Source organism: Erpetoichthys calabaricus, chromosome 4 (genome assembly GCF_900747795.2).
Source record: "Erpetoichthys calabaricus chromosome 4, fErpCal1.3, whole genome shotgun sequence".
Classification (NCBI taxonomy): domain Eukaryota; kingdom Metazoa; phylum Chordata; class Cladistia; order Polypteriformes; family Polypteridae; genus Erpetoichthys; species Erpetoichthys calabaricus.
Genome location: NC_041397.2, coordinates 180,716,419 through 180,741,520, shown reverse-complemented (window position 1 = coordinate 180,741,520; position 25,102 = coordinate 180,716,419). Strand labels below are relative to the sequence as shown.

Here is a 25,102-nt window from a genome sequence, read left to right as displayed (position 1 = left end):
TGTGCATTTGAATTGTTTTTGTGTGATTATATTAACATTTTGAATGTTTGTTTTCCAGCTTTTTCTTGAGGTAAAAAACGAGCAGGGCATCTGTAACTACAGCGGCAGTTCAAGTATGCACACACTAACCACCATCAGGGAACTGGCACGACGCTTTTCTCTCACCTTTGGATGGGATCAAATAAAATCCAGGGAATCCATCGCCATGATGCACAAGTAAATACTTGTTTTCTTAAATGTGCCATAATTGAAACATATCTATAAAGTATTTAGGTAATCCTGTCTGGTCCTTAGAACTGTATGCATTTGCTTAATTGTATAATATTGGATATCTGGCTCAGTCATCATAAACAAGCAAGTGAACAAATATATTAAAATGGCTAAAATTAGTAGCCTGAATATTTGTTTCCTATATAAATGAAATAAATGTAGTATGATATTAGGTATAAGACAAAAAACATAGATGGCTGTTCCCATATTATGCACATAATGTTTGCTACTCAAGGTTTTCTGTCTTCTATGTGGGGTCAATGTGCTTGATCAACTTTTTCCATACACCTCCTTCCTGCACCTCCTCCCCAGTCAGACCTTTTACCTTCAGATCTTTTTTTAGTTTATCCATCCACCTCTGCTTTGGCCTACCCTCACTTTCTCTTCCCCTGTACTTCCATTCCTATCATTCTTTTCCCACATATTCATTGTCTCTCCTCATCACATGTCCATACCACCTCCTTTCCTGTACTTTCTTAGATAACTGTCCCACTTTTGTTGTACCTCTGATTGTCTCATTTCTTTTTGTCCTTTTTTGTGACTCCACACGTACATCCCAACATTCTCATTTCTGCCATATCTAACTTTTCCTGCAATTCCTTTACTGCCCATGTCTCAGCTCCATACATCACTGTCGTAAAAGCCTTATCTTTAACCCTTTTGCCTTAATTCTGTGATCACACAATACTCCTGCTACTGTCATCCAATTGTTCCATCTACACTGCACTCTGTGGGTTATCTCTGCATCTAATTTTTTTTCTCAGGGTAGCAGTGATCCTAGATATTTAAACTTATCAACTCTTTTCAATAGCTGTACTTGCTGACTCACTTCTGAATCCTGATTATCATTAAACCTCATATATTCTGTCTTCTTTCTATTTATCTTCAGTCCTCTGTCTTCCAAAGCTTTTCTCCATTCTTCCAACTTCCTCTTCACTTCCTCTATCCTGGTGCTACACAACACAGCGTCATCAGCAAAAAGCATGCATCAGGGAGATTGGTCTTTTATCCTGTCACTCAACACATCCATAACCAGGTCAAACAGGTCTTAAGTACTTAAACTGCTATTGCCGTGTGGTGGTCTCTTCCCTAAGCCTTTTCTCTACAACCAAATTTTCAATATGTGTGACATCAGCTTTATCCTTTTATAGTTTCCACAATCCTGAATATTGTCCTTCTCCATATAAATGGGTACAAACACATGGTCCCTACACTCCTTCAGTATTCTGTCCTGTTCATAGATCTTCTGCATTTGATCTCACAACACATCTACTCAGTCTTCTCCTAAACTCTTCCACATTTCTGCTGGTATTTTATCTGATCCTGTTGCCTTTCCTTTTTTTTCTTTTCACTACCTCCTTTCCTTCCTCCCTCATTATTCTCGCTACTAGCTCTTCATTTGGGACTCCATCCCCAAATACTACCCTTGGATTTTCTTCATTTAACAGTCTTTCAAAGCTGCTCCGACCCTTCACAGCCCTGAATTGAACTAAGTAGACTGGAGAACTTTATAATTATGTGTTAAATAAATTAATGTACGGTAGGAACAGCATTGTGCTATTGATAAAAATAGTGTTAATTACTCCACTGTAGTTTGTACAGTTTAATTTTTTAATAATTTAAGAGAAAGAAATAACAGTACTTGAAACATATCCAATGCAGTCCTAAATCTTGACATTCTAAATAATGTCATTTTAAATTTTTGTTTTGTCATATGAACATATATATATATATATATATATACAGTACTGTGCAAAAGTTTTTATTATATATATACTTACCCCCTGCTCGCTTCGCTCGCCAACCCCCATTTTTGGTTTTCCAGATACACACTTTTAAGATTTTTTTTTTCTTTGAATTGTTGCTATTTCATTGGTTTCACTTTTATTTCAGAACTTCTTTAAAAACAGTATTTGGAATCTTTTGTGTCCCAGCATGCTGAATCTTTTAAATGAGGTCTGTGAGACATGTGTTTAATGACTTTGTACCATAATTCAGGATAGGTTTCTCTGTTTGGAATTTCAGCACAGACAAACCGATTTATATCATCAGCAGTTAATAATTTTTTTTGCAAAGTAACCAATAAATGCATGTGAGGTAAACCCCGTTTTTGAAATTCTCTCACTTAAACTTCAAAGCCTTACAGTATTTACGTACTTTAGACATCTCACCTATGTCCATATATTTGATCTCTATTTGCCTTTTCGTTATTTCTCCGAGTAATAATTTCGCTTTGTTTGCGCTAATGTGATGTTTACTTTCTTTGTTTTGACACTTTCGTTTTTTTTTCTGCTTTCATATTCTTTATTTTGCTCTGTTTCTGTTTCGCGCCTTCGTTTTTTTTGAGTTTTTTGAATTCCACTGTTTTCATTATCTCTAACCTGCTCTGCATGTGTTTGACCCCCTTGTTTTTTTAACCTCTTTATGACATTTTACTTTGTTTTATACTCTTTGTTTTCTATTTCTGACCTCGCTTTGTCCTGCTATTTTTTCACTTACACCTGGTCCGTGTTGGTTATTTTCCCTTTTTTCGAGTAATAATTTCCTTTCGTTTGTGCTAATGCGATCTTTACTATCTTTTTTTGATTCTGTAGCGACATCCGCATCCAGCTCGAAAAGAGAAGTAAAAAAAGAACAAACAGACGTAGTAAAGTCTCACAAAAGTTTTACTTAAACAATCAAGAAAAAGAACGCCGACTTCGTAACCCCAAACACAACCTTCTAGCACCCTTTCCAACCTCCTTCTCCCGTCCCGGGACCCCCCCCTTACCGCATCAATCAATACCCCGTTGTCAGTCTTCCGTGCTGTACTCCGCCCTCCTTCAATCGAACCTAACAATCACTCCAAAAAAAAAAGGCTTCAACCTGTAAAGGACGCTACAATACTTTCGAATTTTCCTTCTTTCATATTCTTTACCTTTCTCTGCATGTGTATCGCGCCATCATTTTTTTTTTTGAGCCTTTCGAATTGCACTGCTTTCATAATCTCTAACCTGCTCTTCATGTGTATAGCAGCAACGTTTTTGAACGTCTTTATGAAGTTCTACTTTGTCTTTTACTCTTTGTCTTTTAATTCTGAGCCTGATTGGACATGCTCTTTTTTCAATTCCACTTTTTCTGGGCTGATTATTACATTCCTTATTTTCTGAATTTGCACCTCGATCATTCTTTTTCTTTTTTGCATTTTTTTCTCTCAAACCCTTTTGAGTCTCTTTTCTCCGCGCTGCTCTTTATTCTTCGCTTAGTTGTCGACGTTTCATCTATAACGTATTGTCCTTATATGCTTTATATGCACTGAGATCCCTGGATCTGTGTGTGCTCAAAGCCTTGACATGACTGAGTGTTTTGCTGCCCGTGGTCTTATTTGCTATTGGTTGAAAGTAGGGCGTGTCTTGCAAGAATCTCATGTTCTATATCCCCACAAGATGATCCTGGGTCTATCTCTTGGCACAAAGTCTCGTGTTTAAGGTCCCCGCGAGACATTCCATGGCCAATCTCTTTCGTCTCGCGGGTCTTTTAAGTGTCTTCCGTGATCTTCACGTGAAGATCACGTCTTGCTTCCCTTGTCTTTCTGTAGGATTTTTTTTATAATAGATATATATATAATTAAAGGAACACTTTTTAATCAGAGTATAGCATCAAGTCAATGAAACTTCTGGGATATTGATCTGATCAGTTAAGTAGCAGAGAGGGTTGTTAATCAGTTTCAGCTGCTTTGATGTTAATGAAATTAACAACATTTGCACAAGAGGAGCAACAATGAAGCAACCCCCACAACAGGAATGGTTTAACAAGTGGAGGCCACTGACAATTTTCCCTCCTCATCTTTTCACTAGTTTTGCATTTGGCTATGGTCAGTGTCACTACTGGTAGCATGAGGCGATACCTGGCCTACCTACAGAGGTTGCACAGGTAGTCCAACTTCTCCAGGATGGCACATCAATACGTGACATTGCCAGAAGGTTTGCTGTGTCTCCCAGCACAGTCTCAATTTCTCAAGGAGATTCCAGGAGTAAGGCAGTTATTCTAGGAGAGCTGGACAGGGCTGTAGAAGGTCCTTAACCCATCAGCAGGACCGGTATCTGCTCCTTTGGGCAAGGAGGAACAGGATGAGCACTGCCAGAGCCCTACAAAATGACCTCCAGCAGGGCACTAGTGTGAATGTCTCTGACCAAACAATCAAACAGATTTCATGAGGGTGGCCTGAGGGCCCGGCACCGTGGAGTTCAATTGGCATTTGCCATAGAATACCAGAATTGGCTGGTCCACCACTGGCACCCTGTGCTTTTCACATTTGAGAGCAGGTTCACCCTGAGCAGGGGAAGCTGTGGAGAACGTTATGATAGATATTGGGATTAATAAAGTATCTATCTATCTATCTATCTATCTATCTATCTATCTATCTATCTATCTATCTATCTATCTATCTATCTATCTATCTATCTTCTATCTATCTATCTATCTATCTATCTATCTTTCTAGCTAGCTAGCTAGCTAGCTAGCTAGCTAGCTAGCTAGCTGCCTGTAATATCGTTCAGCATGGCCGGATTAGTGGTGGGTCAGTGATGGTTTGGGGAGGCATATCCATGGAGTGACGCACAAACCTCTACAAGCTAGACAACGGCACTTTGACTGTCATTACGTATCAGGATGAAAGCCTTGGACCCATTGTCAGACCCTATGTTGGTGCAACGGGTCCTGGGTTCCTCCTGGTGTACGACAATGCCCGGCCTTATGTGGCGAGACTATGCAGGTAGTTCCTGGAGGATGAAGGAATTGATACCATTGACTGGCCCCCACACTCACCTGACCTAAATCCAATAGAACACCTCTGGGATATTATGTTTCAGTCCATCCGATGCCACCAGGTTGCACCTCAGACTGTCCAGGAGCTCAGTGATGCCCTGGTCCAGATCTGGGAGGAGTTCCCCCAGGACACCATCAGTCGTCTCATTAGGAGCATGCCCCAACATTGTCAGGCATGCATACAAGCACGTGGGGGCCATACAAACTACTGAGTTAGTCGGACCTGACATTCCAAATCTCAACAAGTCTCCAATTCTTTCTAGGGAATTCTCAAATGTTCTCAGACCAAATATGAGATGTGATCTCTACAATGTTATCCTGGTTCTCTCTCTCTGGACTGTGTCCACTATTCTTCATCTGGTACCTTCATTAGCTACTTAAACTACTTTAGGTTGCTTTTCTCAATCAGAGTAGTGGCTTTATTCCACATTATTCTGAATTTGAAAGTGCCACGTTCTGGGGCAGAGAATGAGACCATCTGCACTGTGCAGGACGTCTTTTCAACTAATTGTATAACCCTTCACCGCCTTCTTTCAGCCACTACCCAAACTGTTGACCATAGTAAGGATGGAGAAAAAGTTGGAACTGGTAAACTGAATGCTTGTCCAGCAACAGCTGTACCAGTCCATTGGCCAAATTTAGGATCACCTTTACCTTCACTCATGAATAAGAACCCATGGTACGTATGCTCCTCCACTTGGGGCAGCTTCTCTCTCCTTCATTGTGCAGACCAACCCAATCTTTGCATAGAGAAAACTGCAAAATCCAGTTTGGAGGTACAAATTCTTGGGGGCCACACCAGTGGGCAACAGAAAGTGCAGTTAGATTAGACCATGACCTACTGTCCAAATAGCAAAGGTGTAGTCTTCATGTTCTTACAGTGAATGCTCTCCAAGGAATGGCCACATCTTAATTTCCTGTGCATTATACTCACAAAGAGGAGGAAAGACTCATCCTTGAAGGAGTCCTGCAGCCACTGTAGAAAGTCTGTTGATGTCATTACAGTAGAGGAAACAGTATTGTTATTTTTTGTGAAGTTGAAACTTAGGTTTTGTTAGACAACTAATGGATAAATGTATAATAAAAAAAAATTGTATGAAAAGGGCAGGTTGATTAGAATGCTTCAAGTCAAGTTCTTAGTATTTTAACTGTTTTAGCTTTTAATATTATCCTCAATACTGTCAGTGATGAATTAGAGGTTATCCAAGATACAGTGAATTGGTAAGCAAAAATGTAAAAGTCAAGTAAAGTCTTTTTTCCTATTTAGAGGAACAATGGGTTAAAGAGTTTTCAACTATCAGCCCCGTGTTACAGTGAAGAATATCTTATACATAAAATTTTAAGTATACAGACTTACTCCAACAATTATCAGGACTAGTGTCAATCCTCCAGATTCTGATTTTTTACTTACAAAATGCATTGAAGATGTCATAAATATCATGTGCTTTTAACAGTGTGGGACATTTGTCCCTTTAAGATAGGATGCCCATGTTGGAAACTGGGCACTGATACAGTTAATTCTTTCATATGTTATAATGGAAATGGCTTAATATTAAGCTGAAGATAATGTCTGAGAAGTATCTTCACCACTCCTTTGTTTACTAGTGACGTTACTGCTGCAGAAATGAGCAGTACATGTTTATAAGGTATTGGAACAAACACACTTTTTTCCTTGATTTACCCCTCTGCTCCACAGTTTAAAATTCCAAATCATACAATTCAGACATGATTTCAAGTGCACACCGCAGACTTTTCTTTAAGGGTGTTTGCCTAAATTTCAGTCTCACCTTGTGGAAATGACAACACTTTTTTTACATGGTATTCAAGCCAAGGAAAAAATCCATCTTTGACTCCAACATTATGGGGGGCACTGTTCAATAAGGTTAGATGTGAATTGGATTTCTGTGGGGAGCAGGATGATATTTTAAGATTAATAGTGTATATATTTGTGGACAAGCAGCAGATACGAAATAAGTCCCTGTGAAGTGTTGTATTGTATTATAATGGGCTCAGATGTCAAAAGGGTTGAACTTCATTCTCTAAGTCATAACAATCAGACAGGACTTTGCTTTTAAGCTGGTTAACAGTGAGAATGTAGCGCTGTAATCCGTGCATCTGCTTGAGTAAAACTTTTTCAATGACAGGACCGTCAAACTTGTCATGTGGTGTCTTTTGTGTCCACTTCAATCTACACACTTCACGGACTGCTTTGAAGGTTTTGCAGTGCTAAAACAAACATGTAGAAGATAATTCATGTGAGACGATGAGGTGAGAAGTGCAGTGAAGAGTAGATTTAACAATTTGGACAACATATTGTAAGGCAGCGTTTTCCAAACTGGGAGGTGCGCCTCCCTAGGGAGGCGTGGACTAGTCTAAGGGGAGGCGCGAATATTAGCCAGGATTGACAAAAAAAAGTGCACGTGCAGCTAATACAATACGTAACATATAGGTACATATTAACTACTATGCTGCTGATGCTACCCTTACCCCGTAGCAAACAGTACGCTTCAGAAATATATCAGCACCGTAGGCCGTAGGGCTTGTATTGTCTATGCGCATACGCGAAAACATTTGGCGGCTGCGTATTACTGCGTAAATATTCAGACGCGTTGTCGGACTTCTCACTTTCTTACCTACGATATCCACTCATTGCAAGGATAAACCACCAGCGGTATGACACGTAACTTGGCCGACCAGTAACTCTCCAAAAATCGAGACAATATCGACTTCAGTTTAGCTCAGCAGTGTTAGATTGTGTTTCTTATTTTATTTTGACGTACCTAATTACTCACTGATCACAATAGTAAGTAATTTAATTAAGTTTAATTTTTTTAAGAACAATAAATTAATTATCCTAATATTTTTAGAGAAATGGATAAGTTCTTGACTGGTTATAAGAGAAAATCCTCTAATAATGAAGAATCTGATGTTGGCACAAGTAGTAGGAATCAGGAAGGAAGAACTCCCAAGACAAGAAAATACGATTCGTCTTATTTATCGTTCGGATTTACAAGTGTTATTACTGATAATGTGGAAAAACCAATGTGTTTGTTTTGTTCGAAAGTTTTGGCTGCTGATAGTATGAGACCCGGAAAATTAAAACGCCACATTGAAACTATGCATTCTCAATACGTTTTTTCAAAGAAAATTGGATGAGTTCACTAAACAAAAGCAAACATTCAAAAAATAGTTCATATTCCATCAAATGCGTTACTAGCATCGTACTTAGTATCTTACAGAATTGCGAAGTGTAAAAAACCACACACAATAGGAGAAACATTAGTTTTGCCAGCAGCTATTGATATGGTCAAAACAATGTTTGGCGAATCATATGCAAAACAGTTTTGACAAATACCGCTTGCTGATAACACTGTTGTCAGAAGAATCGATGATATATCTGACGATCTTTGCGATCAATTAGTTTCTCACATGCGCACTTCAAAATTCGCCTTACAAGTAGATGAAGCAACCGATGTAGCTAAAGACGCACATTTAATTGCATATGTTCGATATGTTGAAGAGAATAATATAATTGAAGATATATTATTTTGCAAACCCATTCCTGGCAAAGCCACATCCAGTGAAATTTTTAATATAATCGACAATTTTTTTGATGAGAACGGCATATTGTGGAATAATTGCATTGGGCTTTGTACAGACGGTGCACAGTCAATGTCAGGACACAAAACAGGCCTTCAAGCACTAATTAAAAGGAAAACACCCGATGTTCTCTGGACGCACTGCATGCTCCACAGAGCAGCTCTCGTATCAAAAAATATGAGTGAGGAACTTAAGTACGTTTTTACAAAAGTAACGAAAGTTGTAAACTACATAAAAAACAGTCCATTAAAAGTTAGGTTATTTGCAAAGCTGTGTGAAGATATGGAAGCTGCTTACACCTCACTTTTGTATTATTGTGAAGTGCGCTGGCTATCTCGTGCAAAAGTGATTCAGAGGGTACTTGAACTCAAAGAAGAAATTGCAATTTTTCTCGAAGAAAATCATAATGAGGATGCAAATATGTTTAGGGATGATAATTTTATTATTAAACTTACCTATTTGGTGGAAATTTTTGGAAAATTGAGTGTTTTGAATAAATTGATGCAAGGGCCACAAATGCATTTATTGATTCAAAAAGATAAAGTGAAAGCATTCATTAAAAAAATGGAGATATGGAAGACAAATTTGGAAAAAAATAGGTTCGACATGTTTCCACTTTTAAATTTATGCGCCCAAGTTAATATAGAAGCAAACAAAAATCTATTTGTTGAACACTTGGATGGTTTGTTAATTCATTTTTCGAATTATTTTGATGATCTTGATTTTACAAAATATGCGTGGATACAGAATCCATTTATCGACGAAGAAGATGACGAATTTGAATTAACAAGTATTGAGAAAGAAAACTTGATTGAACTATCTTGTGATACTTCTTTAAAACAAAAATTTCAGAATGTATCTCTGATTCAATTTTGGCTAGATATTAAGAGTGAATATAATATTTTGTCAAATAAAGCTTTAAAAGTATTGCTGCCGTTCGCAACATCTTATTTATGCGAAACAGGATTTTCTGCATTAGCTGCAATAAAATCGAAATATCGTGCTCGTTTGGTTGTAGAAAAGGAGCTTCGTGTAGCTATCTCATCAATGACACCGAGATTTGATAAACTTTGCGCTAATAGGCAAGCACATCCATCTCATTAAGCGACAATAATAAAATATTGTTATTCGTTTTTTCTTGTGTATAAGAGTTTATCTTAATAAATTTTTTAGTACTAAAAATTTTTGTGTTTGTAGTATTTTATAAAATGGAAGAGAGGCGCCATATGATCAAATATTTTTAAGGGAGCCGTGATAAAATAAAGTTTGGAAACCACTGTTGTAAGGGGAGAGCAAGAAAAGAAGATTCTAAGTTAACAGACGTGTAGATCAAATAGGGAGTTTTTGTGGAAAACCTACTGTGTAGCTTCAGAGGAATTACTTTTTCATTTAATATTCTCAGCCTATTATTGAAAGGCTGTGAGTTCTTACATTTCTGAACAAAACAAAATTTGTATTCAAAAATTACACAGTATAATCATACAAGTTTTATTTATAAATTTGAGAACCATTGGTTTTTACACAGTACTGACAAGCTGTGCTTTTTAAATAATACTGTTTTGTTCCGTTTTATTATCAAAATTCCAACTTTAAAAATCTAGGATACTTTCCCTAACACCAGGTACATAAAAATAATTAAATATACATAAATGTATGCCAAAGATGCTGAATCATTTGAAGTTTTAGCAGCAATTGAAAGAAAAACAGGATGTGGTGCTAAAAGTCCTAAAATGCTCAGTGGCTGGCCGGAATAAAACTAACTAAGAAGGGCTAGCAGATGAACCCACAAATGTTAACTTCACTGATGTGCAAAAAGCCTTATGAGGCCTTATTGCCAGCCTGGAAAAAGTCTAAATGCAAAGGCCTTCTGGATGAAACTGTTATTGCTTCACTCACCTCTCCTCACCTGTGGAAAGATGTGACTGCCAAATGTTAACTAGCTCCTGCTGAGCAAGCAAAACAACCGAACTGAAAACTGATTTGAACAAAAAAAACAAAAGCTGAAAAGAAAAAGATTTGCTCAAAAAGTAATGGATAAATAATATGCAAATCAATGTGGTTTAAATTGTTAATGGTCGAAAAGACAGAGCTGACCAATCTAAAGAGAAGAGGAGAAGATAAAGCTAGCATTGTGTAGGTCTGTTTTTATGCGTCTGGAAAAGGTCTCCAGTTTTTGCTTTCATCAGCCTTATGTCCCATCTTATATTCCACATAACCTAGAAAATAAACAAATATGCAGATATGCCTGGTAATCTTCTTTTTGAAAGGCACTATATAAAATAAAAATGAAAGGATAGGAAAGTTTTATCCTCATTGTCAGCCTTTCTAGCACAAGTCTGTTTTAAGAGGCTTATTGTTACTTTGGCACAATCTGTTGCACATTTGTGAAGTGTGAGACTCTGAGAGACTGAATATTATGAACCAAAATCAAACTTTTCTTCCAAATTCTTTCTAATTCCTCCTGATTAAATAACAGCGTTTGAGGTAAACACAGGTTTTGTAATGCACTGACCAATTGACGTTTACATATTTGGTGTACATTATATCTCTGACCTGCTTTAATGTTGCCCTATTGTTTTTTAAAGGGATGGCATTGAGTTCGTCTTTAAGGGATTCATCCAGAATGGTGGGATGCCACCTCCACCCAACATTGCTTTCCTTACCATACTGAGCGAATTCTCTAACAGACTGCTGAAGCCAGATAAGAAGACAGTGTAAGTTAACATTCACTTATTTGATTTGTCCTGTCATTTCATTCTTAAGTCACAAATGTGCCGAGTAACGCATCTTAATTGGGACAGTCTGAAATTCGTGTGCATGACATTTGATGTGATGGGCTAACTGATGGCTGCATGTGAGCTCAACTGTCAGTCAGTGTTAGTGATGGTGCCCTGCCTTGTACCTGATGCTGCTGAGAAAGGTAATAGAAAAATAAGTTTCAAAAAATGAATGATATTTCATGTCTCTAATGTTGATACTGACTTGTTATACCTGAATATAAATTTACAATGAAAGCCGAAAGGTTCCTTTGTTAGATGTGGTTGGAACAAATTAAATCATTCTACCGCAAAAGTTTTGTTCAGCTGTTTGAGAGCACCTAAAGATAGAACTTTCTTTGCCTTGGCCTTACAAGCCAGATCATGAGTTCCAATATGTTTCTGCATACTTTTGGTAAATTAAAAGATATGCGCATGATGCATGAGCTCTGAACAACTGTTGGGCAGCTGAAGATGAAATTGATTCCCACACTACGGTGAAAGGATTGAGTGCAATTAGTGGTTTTAGCATCCCAGATTAACTTTATCGGCTAGCAGCAGGAAGAAACCATTCAGACGGCAAAGAGCAATGCGTGAAGGCATTTCCAGTTGAAAATAAATAACATACATGGCAGCTAATAAATACAGCATATCTGGCCTCTTCTCTTTTTGATCTTCCTCTGAGCCCTGCTTTGTTTCGTGGAGTTTGTTTTTTGGGGCTGCTGTGTGCTTCATGCTGGGGTATCAGCTTCTTTCTACAGAAGTATTTATTTGACCAGCCCTTCTCCAGTACGTTTGGTCTTTGGTCAGTAATCTTCAACAGTGTCTCACATTGTTTTGACTCCTTGAAACCACAGCTGCAATGACCTCACCCATAACCACTGTAGAGGCATCCACATATGCTGTGCATTTAGTCTAACCACCGTAGCTTATAAGTCAAAATTGTATCATTAAAAATACAAATCAATTAAAACAAACATCATACTTTAATATACTTTAAGTATATTCAAACTATATAAAGTTCAGCAAAGAAAGTCTGGCACCACCCCACAAAAAACAAAAACAAGGAGACTATATATATAAAATATTACAACATAAACAGCTTGTAGTCCCAGACTTTTAAAAGTAATCGTAATGAGTTGGTCAGATGAAGAATATAGGCCAATGCTTGCTTATAGTTTTTAAATGTGAACAGCCTAAATAATTATGGAGTGTACATTCCCTAACCAGTGGCACACCACTTCTCCTTGTGTAAGAGTTTCATTCCCAGATGACACCACATCTGAACATCTTTTGGCCCGATTCCTTTTCTGTATTTGGTTAACTGTTTGTAGCCCCAGCCCCCCAGCCCCAGCCAGGTAGGCTGTTAACTATGGCAACATACTATTTTCTTATTATTGTCTGATCATTTAAATAAGAAAATGGGTTGAGTTTAAAAAAAAACACCTTACGATAATGTTATGTATCTATGAAATTTCTGATTAAACTTTGGACATTAGGGGAACCCAGGGATGCTGACACACAGGGCCAGGGTCAACCCACTCACACTCACCACACTCATTACTCTGATATGCAGAATGAAGGAGGGAGGATCTGGAGCAGCTGGTGAACACCCACGCTGACAAAGATTAAAGCAGCAAAAAAAACACAGATAGTGACCTGGCCTACTGTGCCAGTTTGTGCATCCATCCACAAGTTATCACTTTAAAGATGTTAGATAATCATTAATCAATTAATAATTAATAAATAAGTGGTTACTAATTCTCCCATTCATGATCAGGCTGACTCAATCAACTTCATGACTGACCATGGGCCTCATGAATAAAACTTGCATTTGCTGTGAAATGTGTTTAAGCCATTTCTTATGCAAAAGTAGGGATTGATAAAACACATGGCATGGAAATTGGCTTAAAGTTACACAATGTTGTGACCATCCATAAGTCCTATGCAAATTTTTGTGGAATCTAAGCAAGGTTTTTCTCTTTCTTCTGTAGAACCTTAATGATGTTACAAAGTCAAAAGCTGTGCAGCTATAGCTTTTATTTTTGGTGAATGTGTCTTTGGTGACTTGAAACACACTCTGGTTACCTTATTTTTACTGATTGTTGTATGCATATTGTCACTGAACCACTGCTAACACCTGAAAGGCTTTGGTCCAAGAATTGGGCTGGCAGTGTTTATTTTCCCAGACTTCAGATGATTCCGTTCTCCTTCAGGTGTCAGAAATGTCGTGCTCTTAATGTTGAGGGCACTATGTGTCTTGGACATGGTAGGTCGAATTAGACAGAGTTGTTAGGTTGCCACTGGCTGCCATCATATACTTGTTTGACAGCAGAAGGTAGTGATCTTTCTCCTATTCAGCTCCTGATCATCTATTGGTATTGATTGTTGATAAGGGCATTACTGGTAGCTGTCTTGGTACAACCATCTGTACCAGGTTGGAAGATCAGATCAAGTCTGTGATTATCAGAATATTGGAAGTACCTAATTCCAGAAGTCTGTTTTTGTTCCTATATTCAGTGCTAAGCCTCCCTAGTGTGCCATGCTTTGCTCTTCTTGTTCTCCTGAGCATTGACATCACTCAACTTTGGAATGATGTCACCTCTAGATGTTAAGCGATTGCTTTTGGTCAATAGTAGAAGTCTTCTGAAGATGAATTGTGTGGCTTCATGTTATTCGGGTGATAAATGCCAATGACCTTGATATCCCATAGGATGTCTGAAAATGGGCACTCATTGATGGCTTTCCAGCTCTGTATGGAGTGATGATATTGGCTGGCAGAACAGTGGCCACCACATGTTGGCGCATGACATCTGAGCAACCTGAAAATGAGATTGTAAAGTCTCTCTCTCTCACTCTTTTCTTCCTCTCTTATGGGCCAGCACATTTGGAGAAAGTTCTGATTTCAGAGTTTAGGTGTTATAGCTGTTTGACAGGAAGGACAGCTTTGCCTTCTTTGGCCATACTGTGGACATTCCAGACACCGATTTTATAACCAGTACCAATGCAATGGATTTTCAGGATAACCCTGGAAAAGGCAATTGTTTTTTAGCTTGTAAAGTTTCATTGGTCACATGTTTAAAATGTAAAGGCCATAATTGATGCGACACCCTCATTGAAGCTCAAGTATTTTAATGGTGCCAAAATTTAAGCTTAAACTTAAACTTTTCAGTGGATTTACATGTTTTAGGTATTCTTGAACACAGTTCTTGAACGTCTGTGTGCGTGTGTGTGTGTGTTAGCTTGTGAGTCTGTGGACATGATAATTCAGATACAAATCACTCTGTCCAAAATAAACTTGGTACAGTTACTAATATCATAAGATACTGCTAAGAGTACCATTATGAACCGAAAGTTGTGTGTTTTTAATTAAAAATTACATGTTTACTTCATTTTCTTGCACCATTCATCCATTTATTTTTGAATCTGCTTAATCCAGGTCAGAGTTCAGGAGATGTAACATATTTTAGCAGCACTGAACGTCAATCAGGAACCAGTTCTGGACTGAATGGCTGCCCACTTTTCTTACTGCTTAATACCAACATTAAACTTTTTGTTTTCGATGTTTATGGACGTTTCCAATGCAGGGCCTTTTTCACTGCATCAAAGGGCACATTTGCAGTTGCTGTCCATGACAAAGCAGCTGTTTATGACCAGCAGGCTGGGTGGCATAAGGCTATGTCAGCAGTTCTGACTTGACTTTTTTCACTTGTTTACTACTGCAATGGTTTTAACAGACATAACCTTTTTTTAAGTTTTTGTATGCTCCTTTCCCACCATTTGATCAGCTATTCTGTCTTTGCAGGTATGACTATTTACAAAGATATACAAGTGAGCAGTCAGTGACACTGAAGGATAATGGCTGGCATCCGTTGGTTTGCTATCGAACATCCTTGCTGGCTTGTGGCGAAGCTGATGACTTGTGCTCTGTGCTGAGCTGCGATACCCCTGGAGAGTCCTTACCCATAAATCCAAGCAGAGCATCATCCTTGAAGAGGAATCTGTCTGATGGTTGGTATGCACCCTGGCAAAGCAGCTGATCAATCAGCCGGTGCCGGGTGTTTGTTGATTTCGAGTTACTAAGCACTAAGTGCCTTGTTAGTGCCCTAGCACTATTTGTCTTTGTTATGGTTACTGGCTGTGGATTGTTTAGATGGGAGCTGTGATCTTACTATAAAAAGTACACTGAGTGCAGTTTAATGGAGCCGGGCTGGATAGAAATGATGGAGGATTTAACTGATGCCTTGAAATTATGGCTACAGAGCTGTGTCATGCCTGGCATTCTCCTATTGGATGTAGTCTGAAGTAGTTGGTATTTTCTATGATCAGCCTTAATATTTTATTACATATGTCACAGACAAATGCAAATAGTCTGTAAAATAATCTTAGTTTAGTAATGATAAATTATTTGACAATGAACTCTCTCTCTAATCTCATTCAAAAAAATCTCACATAGCTTCTTTGTGCAGTTTATTTACTCACATTCACCCGATGGGATTTTCCGCAGACACACACCCTGTCAGGCTGGTGCGGCAGCGTGGTGACTTAAGTTTTGGATTGTTTTTGTATTACTCTGTTCCTTTAAAGGATAAGTTTTGGTATTTTTCAAATCAAAGTTATTTATTCACAAACATGCTTTATATGCATTTGCCACATGAAATTGTGTTCTAAAGTTCTTTTTATAAATAAAAAAAAAAATGTCCTGCCCGCTTTGGAACTTCACAATGGAAGGTATGGGGTATGGAGAAAAAGCTTAAAACTTACTAAATATTTTTCAAGCCAAGACAGTTGTCGAGTACTTATTCACACCTTCCGTGTTTCAAGGGCATATTTGTGACAACAACAGGGATCTGGAAATACTCATTTTATCACATATTCCTGGTACTGTTTTTCTTGTGGTATGCATACGCTTTCTATTTGCTTGTGTGAATTCTCACATACTGTGAATATGGAAGTAAATCAAAAGAAAACCAACAAATGTGGCATGAAAAGTTTACTGTGATTTGATCTGCCAGGAGGAAACCACCCCCTGGGGAGCTGAAAGGTTTTAGGTGCTGAGGTATTGTGCACAGTTGGTCTTCTTCTAAAATGGCTGAACCTCATAATGTTGGTGTTTTTTTGTTCAAAAGTGACATGTATAAACTATTTTACATTGTGTGTGTAATCACAAGATGCAGATGAGTACTGTATTTGGTAAGTTTTAAACTTTTTCTTTGGGCCCTGTACCTTTCATTGTAAAGTGCCAATGTGGGCAAGATATTCATTTTAAATTTATAGAAAACGATTAACTTTAGATCACAATTTCTCATGGCAAATGTGTATATAGCATGTCCATGAAAAAATAACTTTAACTTGAAAAATACCAAATGAACTTTTCATAAATATCAAATGTTAATATGAGGGTAAATGAAAAAAAAAAGGCAATTTGAAAATTACATAGTAGCAGCAACAATACATTATATATAATATATATATTGTGAAGAGGGGGGCTGAACACACCCCTAGAAGACACGGTCGGTCCAAAATCCCCTCTTAAATGGTGATACAATGGGAAACAAATAGTTTTTACTCCTCTTTGCTCGATTAGCTGCTGCTGCACTTTGAACATTTAAAAGCCTGTACAGTAGCTGTCCTTTTGTCTTATTGCCTTGTCTCTCTTCTCCCCCAGACATCCTCTGCTTTATTCTTTATTATGCTGTTTACGAATAAACTTTATCTTTCTTGAAAACCCTGAATAAATCTGTGCAACTGTGTGATCCAAGCATGACAAGTGGTACCAGAAGTAGTTGCACAGATGGATCCTTAAGATTATGTGAATGTTCTGCTTCTTCCTTTACCCAAAGGTACTGCCTCCTATTCCCGCTGTTGCTCCTAAGGATCTGCTATTGAAGATGGGTCCTACGGACGACGCCAGGGATCTTCCTGCTAGCGTTTGAACATTCTGTGACTTTGATGTGCTGGGATAGATGAACCTGGGCTGCCATCATCATCCCATATTTGTCCGGGGATGCCCTGCTTGCGTTGTGAAATGTCCCTCTCGATAAGCTTGGTGATTATGATTTTTTGAAGGAACAAGTTATTCTATGTAAAACTACAAGCTTCCTGGCTAAGGGCTCTGCACTTTGCCAATGGAAACTGGACCTGGATTGCTCTGTTCATGCTCAGTTGCAGGATTTAATTCATCTCGTTCACAGCTGGTTGGATAGGGACCTGATCGAGCGGATTGTGAAAAAAGTAGCCAGTGATGTGGTACTGGCGGGGATTCCTGAAGTTCTCCGGGACAAGTTTTTTTGTCACGATGTTGTCTCGCTCTCCACCTTGGACAAACGATTGGAAGGCTCCCAGGCTGTTTGGAGTTAGGGTGGTACATTCGCCAGGGGCACACTCTCAACCTGCCCGAGATCATTGCAATGAGCAGCGGGCTTAGGACCCTGAACATCCAGTTTCCTCGGAAAGGCCATTACAGTCTCCCTTTGTTACTGATGTGACCACATCTGGAGAGGCTCCTGGTCATAGACGCTGCAGTGCGTATTTCGGCAGTGGTGCCAAGTGCAGATGTTTCCAATGTGATCAGGTTGGCCACCTCACCAGAGAATGTTGCCTCTCCCCTGCTTTGTCCTTGGGGGTCGGATTAGCCGAGGTGTGTTCAGCCCCATTCTTCACAATATATACAGTATATATATGTATGGAGACAACCATAAGTGAGTTTTACAACAACTCAAATTTCTAAACAAATCCAATGCCTCATGAAGGCAGTGCTCAAAGTAGGGATGGTGATTTTGTACTGCAAAGATCTGAGGTGCTGTCCTTAACCTGGTCTTCTGATTATGGTAAACTGGCTATAACCAAAAAGTCTCCTAAAAAGATCCCTCTTAAACACACGTGTTGATGTGCAGAGAGCACATTTCACATGTAATGCATAACCTGTTGCAAGTGAAATAACCTTTCTGTATACTCAGATTATACATTGGCATTCAAAGACTTCAATAGGCTAGTAGTAAAAATCAATGACGTCTCTGCAGACTGTGTGTGTGCTTGTTGTTTTTCATTTACAATAATAGTATTGGAATTGACGTAAAGTTTAAAGAATTGACAGCTATATTTATGAAAATATGAACTGCAAAAACCACAAACAATGTGTCACACCTTGTCAAAAGTACTAATGTTAAGAGAGCTGATAACGAAGAGCGTGTATTCTTGTTTGAGAATAACGTCTGGTCTCGCGAGACTAGAAGCCCCTAAAGAGCCAATGTTCCAAAAGTAGTTCTTTCCTGACACAGGGTGATAACGGTGTAATCCCAAGGCCTCAGGTTTGATTTCCTTCATTACTGCCTTAGGAAACCTGAGTAGCTGAGAGGAGGACATTTCCCCGAATTAAATCCTGGCCAGAGCCAGCACTTAAACATTCTTTATTACTGCACTTCTGGGTTCTCTGACTGTTGACAGAAGATATGGAGCACAACATCAAGCCTGTAGACCTTTCTCTTTTGGTACAGTCCTGCACCTCCTTTCTGCTAAATTGATTTCTGAAATCCTGTATAATAGCAAGCCCAACCTCACTCCCTTCCCATCATGGTACACACAGTTAGACCTAATGTTTCTGGATGGAAAAGCTGAATGAAGCAAATCATAGACATTATATCAAAGCAATAAAACAGAACTGTATTTGATGAAGAAATCTGGGAAACTGAGCACTGGACCTTTTATTGAAATATGTTTGTGCTTAATGGAGTGGTAAATTTGAAAGCTGTTATAGAAGCCATTTGCCAAGAGAACCAAGACTTGAGGAGCTCACTCCCGTCGTTCAGTGTACTAAGACACCTGATGGCTCGTTCTGTTTACAGCTTAGTGAAAAATGGATCCAAATCAGTCTGTTCACATTTGGGCTAGAAACTTCTGAAGCTTTGGAAACAGGAAGCTAAAAAATGATAGAAGCAGAGAGATCATCAAAGGAGGAAGTAGGAACATCCCACATGACTAAAGTCTATTGAAATGTGTCCCTATTTAAAATAAGTATTTTAGCAGTCTTAAATAAAGTAAGGTTCACCTAAGCTGGAAGGAACGCTTTTACAGGTGAACCTGCCATTAGTGGCTCTCACAGGTGTACTTGCTCTTGTATTTTCATTTTAAAAATGTAACTGAAGCTTGACGATTTGCTTGTGCTGTGTCACAATTGATTCCTTCTTTCCTTTTACCTTCCTGCCACTCATGACCTGGTCAGTCATATAATTTGTGGAAGGATGGATCTGAAGAGTTTGCTATCTTAAGTCATTCAAGCTTGATATTTCATGAGATACCAGTTAACTGATTTTTCTTCTTCATTTAAAATTTTCCTTTTTATAGCCATGCAAAATATTAACTAATAATAAAAAATGAACCAGTGACAGTACAATGTCAACTTCATCATGAAATATTCCATGTACCTGTTGCAGCCAGATATGAGACCAAGTATCCCATGACCTTAGACTGGGGGAATTGGAAATGGTGGGACAGATTGAGTCAAGTGAATGTGAAATACTAAGGCACTCCTGAAGCGTCTATACGCAAATATCTGAATCATTGTCTTTGATAAACTGCTAGATTTGACAAAAATTACATTAACCTCCATGGCATTAACTCTGAGCATGACTTGGGCTCGATGTTTTTGTTTGGTGTTCATACTACGTCATACTACTGCTGACAATCCTGCATCTACTCATTGGTTACTCACAGGTAAACCCGATTTGAAGATGTCTGTTGAGCACGATTATTTTGACTATTTTCGATTTGTCGACGATAGTCTTCTGAAGAAAATAGTCGTTCAAACAAACTGCTATGCTAAGCTGCGTCAGAAAAGTCAGAGTAAACCACTTGCTTGTTGCAGGCTCTGGCAGCCTGATACTGCAGACAACATGGGAGTGTTTTTCAGTCCCCTGATACTGCAGTGCTGAGTGGGTAAACCAGGCCAGAAATAGTGATGATCCACAAACCAGTTCTAACAGACACCCACTTTTAGCAAACTTATGAGTGAGTGTTGTTTTCTTAACATTATGAGATATCTGCATTTTACTAATAACAATGATTATAATGAAGCCAATCACCGAGCAGTGAAACTGTCCAGACTGTGGGACGTGCATCAAGTGATCATCAAAAATACGCAGAAGGTGTCTCATCGGACACAAGGAAAGGCTGCCATGGATAAAGTACATTGCATCTAAATGAGCACAATATGGTATGAAGTTTTGCATGCTGTACGAAGTAAGCTCTGGGTACATTTGGAATATTCCCAAAAAAATTTTTAGCATTGCTCGAACAGGGCCTGAGTGCGTTGATGTGTGTTTCAAAACATACAGTAAATCGACATCAGTACAGCAGTGGACACTACACAAACCTTTACTACTGTAATTATGCTGACATTTTGGTATTTACAGGTTTATTGTTTGTTGTTGAAAAAAATTCAACACTTTTGTTGGCTTGTTTTTTCAGGAGTTAACATAATACTAAGGGGGTTAAAACTAGATGTTTTTAACATTAGGGTGAATTACCATTCTTACCAGAGGCACAACCAGTTTAAGACAATTGTCATTTTTGACTTAAGCAGAGGATGCCAAACTAATTCTGTGGTTCATACTTTACCAGCAGGAGACTCTTACCAAAAAACTAACCACCACAGCAGAGAGCCAAGTGGAAGAAACTCGGAGACGAAGCCCAAGCTGACACAAAATTACACAGAGCCAGCAATGAAGCAAAGAAAATGTCTCAAATCAAGGTAAGAAGTTGGACTTTATTAATCAGATACATATGTGGTCAAATGAGGTTTTTTGTTTTGTTATCAATAATTCATGCTCCAGTGCCTCTTAAAAGTTCTCATGATGTTTACATCAATTATTCAATCGGATGCAGACACCAATTAATCCAGTGGATCTGAAACTCTTTTTACAGAGATGTGAGACCCCATATTCAGAAAGTGAATTTTTACCATAGGTTCTCAAATAAATGTGTTAGGTTCAGTGATGCTATGAACAAACCTTATAAATTTTACACTCACACTGTATATAGTACAGAAAGACCCAATTTTTAAAATGGTACCATACCGGCATTACGTTAATTTTGGTACCAGAAGTAAATGGTTGCATTCAGGCACCTCGCACTCCGTTGTGTACCACTTTGCTGTCATTGCACTCAAAACCCTCAAAGGGAACCTGTTTCTTCAGAGTAATGTAAGTGAAGGGTCTCAAACGTATACACTGAAGGGCTGCAGTGGCAGCAGATTTTCATTGTAGCCACTTTCTTAATTAGCACACTGCCAGAACTGGAAACAGTAGGCCACAGGTAATGAAGATTAAACATAATCAAATAAAGGAGCAGCAGTCAAAAGACAAGAAGTCAAAATAAATTCCATAATACCAAAGCCCAAAACATTTGAAGTCAAACTTAAACAACATGTGAGGAGATATTCAAATTATTAAAGGTCTTCAAATGCTAACTACTCTTGAAGAATATTATCACAAATGCAAAAAGATTGCATGCTGTTGATATCACACTGCCATGTTAAATATTGCTGGGTCGTTGACACCAGATGCTTTTAGCAGCAACATGGCCACTCACAAATATACAAAATGGCAGCAACTATGATAAAAACTGAAACCCAAAATGGCAGCCAAAACACTAAACAAAATATAAGTAAAAAAATTACCTTATCAAAATGAAAGAGAAAAATGTGCACAATAATCAGTAACCTATAATTAGGAACCTCCTTCTTTTTGCCTTACAAAATGCACATCTCTTGCTTTCTCTAGAACCTCTGATATCCAAACAATATTTGATCTGCAGTTGAACAACTAAATCAGAATTGTCTGGAAATGTAAATTTCCCATCTACATTACATCAATGTTTATCTGGCCTTTGCCATATCTTTTGTCACTACCGACTCATTGTGCCTGAGGTGGTGGACTCAGTAAGCATTTCGGGTGACTTGTCATTGAGTATAGCCCAAATACTAAGTGTTTTCTGACAAAATTGAATCTGGTCTGTTAGTCTGCATTGTCTGACTTGTTTGTTTTTATTAATTTTGTACATGCAGGACATGTTCAACATAGATATATGTTCACATTTGTGTCAGATTTGGATCATTTGCAAAATAAATTTGAGCAGTCATACAAAAGAATTTGGATACGAGTACAGAAATCGGAATGGAGTTTCTTTTAGCTGCAGTGCTGTACTATTTAATCCAGTATGGATGCTGTGAGGCTGCCCTTCTCATGTATTTACAGAACAAATAAGAATCATAAGCATAACTTTTTCTCAAAAAAAAAAAAAAAATCCAAACTAATAAATTTCTAACACCGTACCCCAGCTAGCAGCTGTCCTAGATCATCTCTCTTTGCTGCTGGGTGTCTGATCACAGAGTCCTGTTGTGATAATCTCTGCTCCTCTTTATCTGACGTAATGCTGTTCTCATTTAATTAGCAGCACAGAATACTGGCACATGACATAAAATCCCTAAATCCATTAAAAAGATAAGTTCAGTATTTTTCAAGTCAAAGTTATTTCTTCACAAACTTGGTATATTTGCATTTGCCACATGAAATTGTGTTGTAAAGTTAAGTGCTTTCTATAAATTAAAAAAAAATATCTTGCTCGCACTAACACTTTACATTGGAGGCTATAGGGCACAAAGGTAAAGTTTAAAAACTTAGCAGACACATCCATTTTTCAAGGTAAGACAGTTTTGAGTATTGATCCGCATCTTACGATTACACACAATGTAAAATCTCTATATATACTGTATATAAAATCCAACGTCTGTCTGTCCGCTTTTCACGAGAGTACTACTTAGGAGATTTAGAATCGTTTTTTTTTCTATAATTTGCTTGAATATTCCGGTTGATTTTGCGACTTCTCTCATTGTGATAAGAATCATAGTTCACTTGCAGGAGCGATACATTTGCACTAATTCTTGACAGGGGCGAGGGGAGGGGGAAGCGTGATGTCAGGAGTAAGGAGCCGGGCATGGCCCCCTTATTGACCTGTTTCACTACCACGCAGGCAGAGCTGTAGGGGACAGCTAGTAGTTTATACATGTTATTTTCAACTTAAAAAAAAACAATATTCTGAAAATTCACAATTTTAAAACAAGACGGGCTGTGCATATGATAGCTCAGCATTCAGTTATCCCACCCAACAACCTTCTACACCCCCAGTGGGTGGTTTCCTCTTGAGAGACCAAATTACTGTAAACTTTTTGCGCCATGTGGTTGGTTTTATTTTGATTTCCTTCCATATTTATGTGAGAACTTGCACAAGCAAATAGAAAATGTACCCTTACCACGATAAAAATAGTACCAGTAATATGTGATAAAATGATTAACAGTCAGCCTTTGTGACTTGTGGGTTTACAATTTGCAGATCTGCCATTCATGGGTTTATCTTTAAAGTGGAAATTGACTGCAAATCCCACCATTCCCAGTAATGCTGTGTCATTGGGCAGTATTGGCAGTTCCCATGAGGCCTGCTGGGTGAAGGATGTGGGCAGTAGCTTTATAAGTGAGTCGTAATAAGTCATCAGGATTGCAGTCAGTGATGTCAATTACACCTATCAGATTGCAGTTTTCTCTGGATTTATGTTCTTGTCCTGAGCCCGCTGTGATAAGCCAAGTTCAGGGGCTGCAGGAATAAAATAAATAGAGGCAGCCACTTAGCTTATCACAGACATGGAGGGGAAAAAAGGTTGGAGAAGTAAAGTGTTTTATTTACCTGTTGTAGAACCCCCTTCACAGATTAATACAGCGTACAAAGTTTCACCATTGTTTGACCCCAAGGTTGCTCAAAGGGCTTCCTGAAGTCCTACAGGAGCTCTGAGAGCAAGCCATGGGGCTAGAACTTGCCAACGCCGAGACACACATCTGAAGCTGTCTTTCAAGCACAATTATGGTTTGTGGTGGCCGAGTGCTAAGGTGCGCTCCCGTAACTGCAGCAGAAGAGCAGGTGAAAGTGCCATATCAAAATCCAGGGGAACAGGTCAGAAGGATAGACAGCACAGTTTCAGAGTAGCTGGCAAAAGGGAATAGAAAAGAAAATGGGAGAAACTAAAACAGCAGTCACCAGAGGCTGAACAAGCAGCCTTCATGTCACCAAGACAGATGGGTATGTATGTATGTATGTGGGTGGGCATGTGCACGAGTGTGGGAATGTTTAAACAGGATAGACTGCACCTGAGCAGGTGTAGAGGAACGGTGCATGTCCCGATGAGACAGTTTATTGGAAGACTACGGGGAATGTAAATGAGGATTAGATGGACATAAAGGGCTCACGGTATAAAACCATGGTCCGAACGCCAGGGTTGTCTTTTGACCAGGGGCCTCATGTATAAACGGTGCGTACGCACAGAAATGTTGCGTACAAACGTTTCCACGCACAAATCGCGATGTATAAAACCTAAACTTGGCGTAAAGCCACGCACATTTCCACGGTACCTCATACCCTGGCGTACGCAAGTTCTCTGCTCGGTTTTGCAGACTGGCGGCACCCAGCGTCAAAGCAGTGCTACTGTTCCTGTGTGGTTACCCTTTCTTTCTTAGATCCATATTCCTGACGCAGCTTTATAAATAAACTGAAACTAACTGCATATTGTTTATTAGTGTAATGCATCTGATTGTAATTAACCAGTAACAATATAATGGTCCAGGGAA

General features: G+C 38.6%; 1 protein-coding gene across 1 annotated transcript in view; it reads left to right on the top strand.

The window, feature by feature from the left end:
* The window catches only part of si:ch211-269e2.1 (cohesin subunit SA-2), a 176,400-nt gene that overhangs the window by 145,127 nt on the left and 6,171 nt on the right, over positions 1-25,102 (top strand). Inside the window, 4 exon segments of the mRNA XM_051927091.1 lie at positions 59-216; positions 11,262-11,390; positions 15,238-15,443; positions 21,054-21,180. Of these exon segments, the coding sequence (XP_051783051.1) occupies positions 59-216; positions 11,262-11,390; positions 15,238-15,443; positions 21,054-21,180 (620 nt within the window).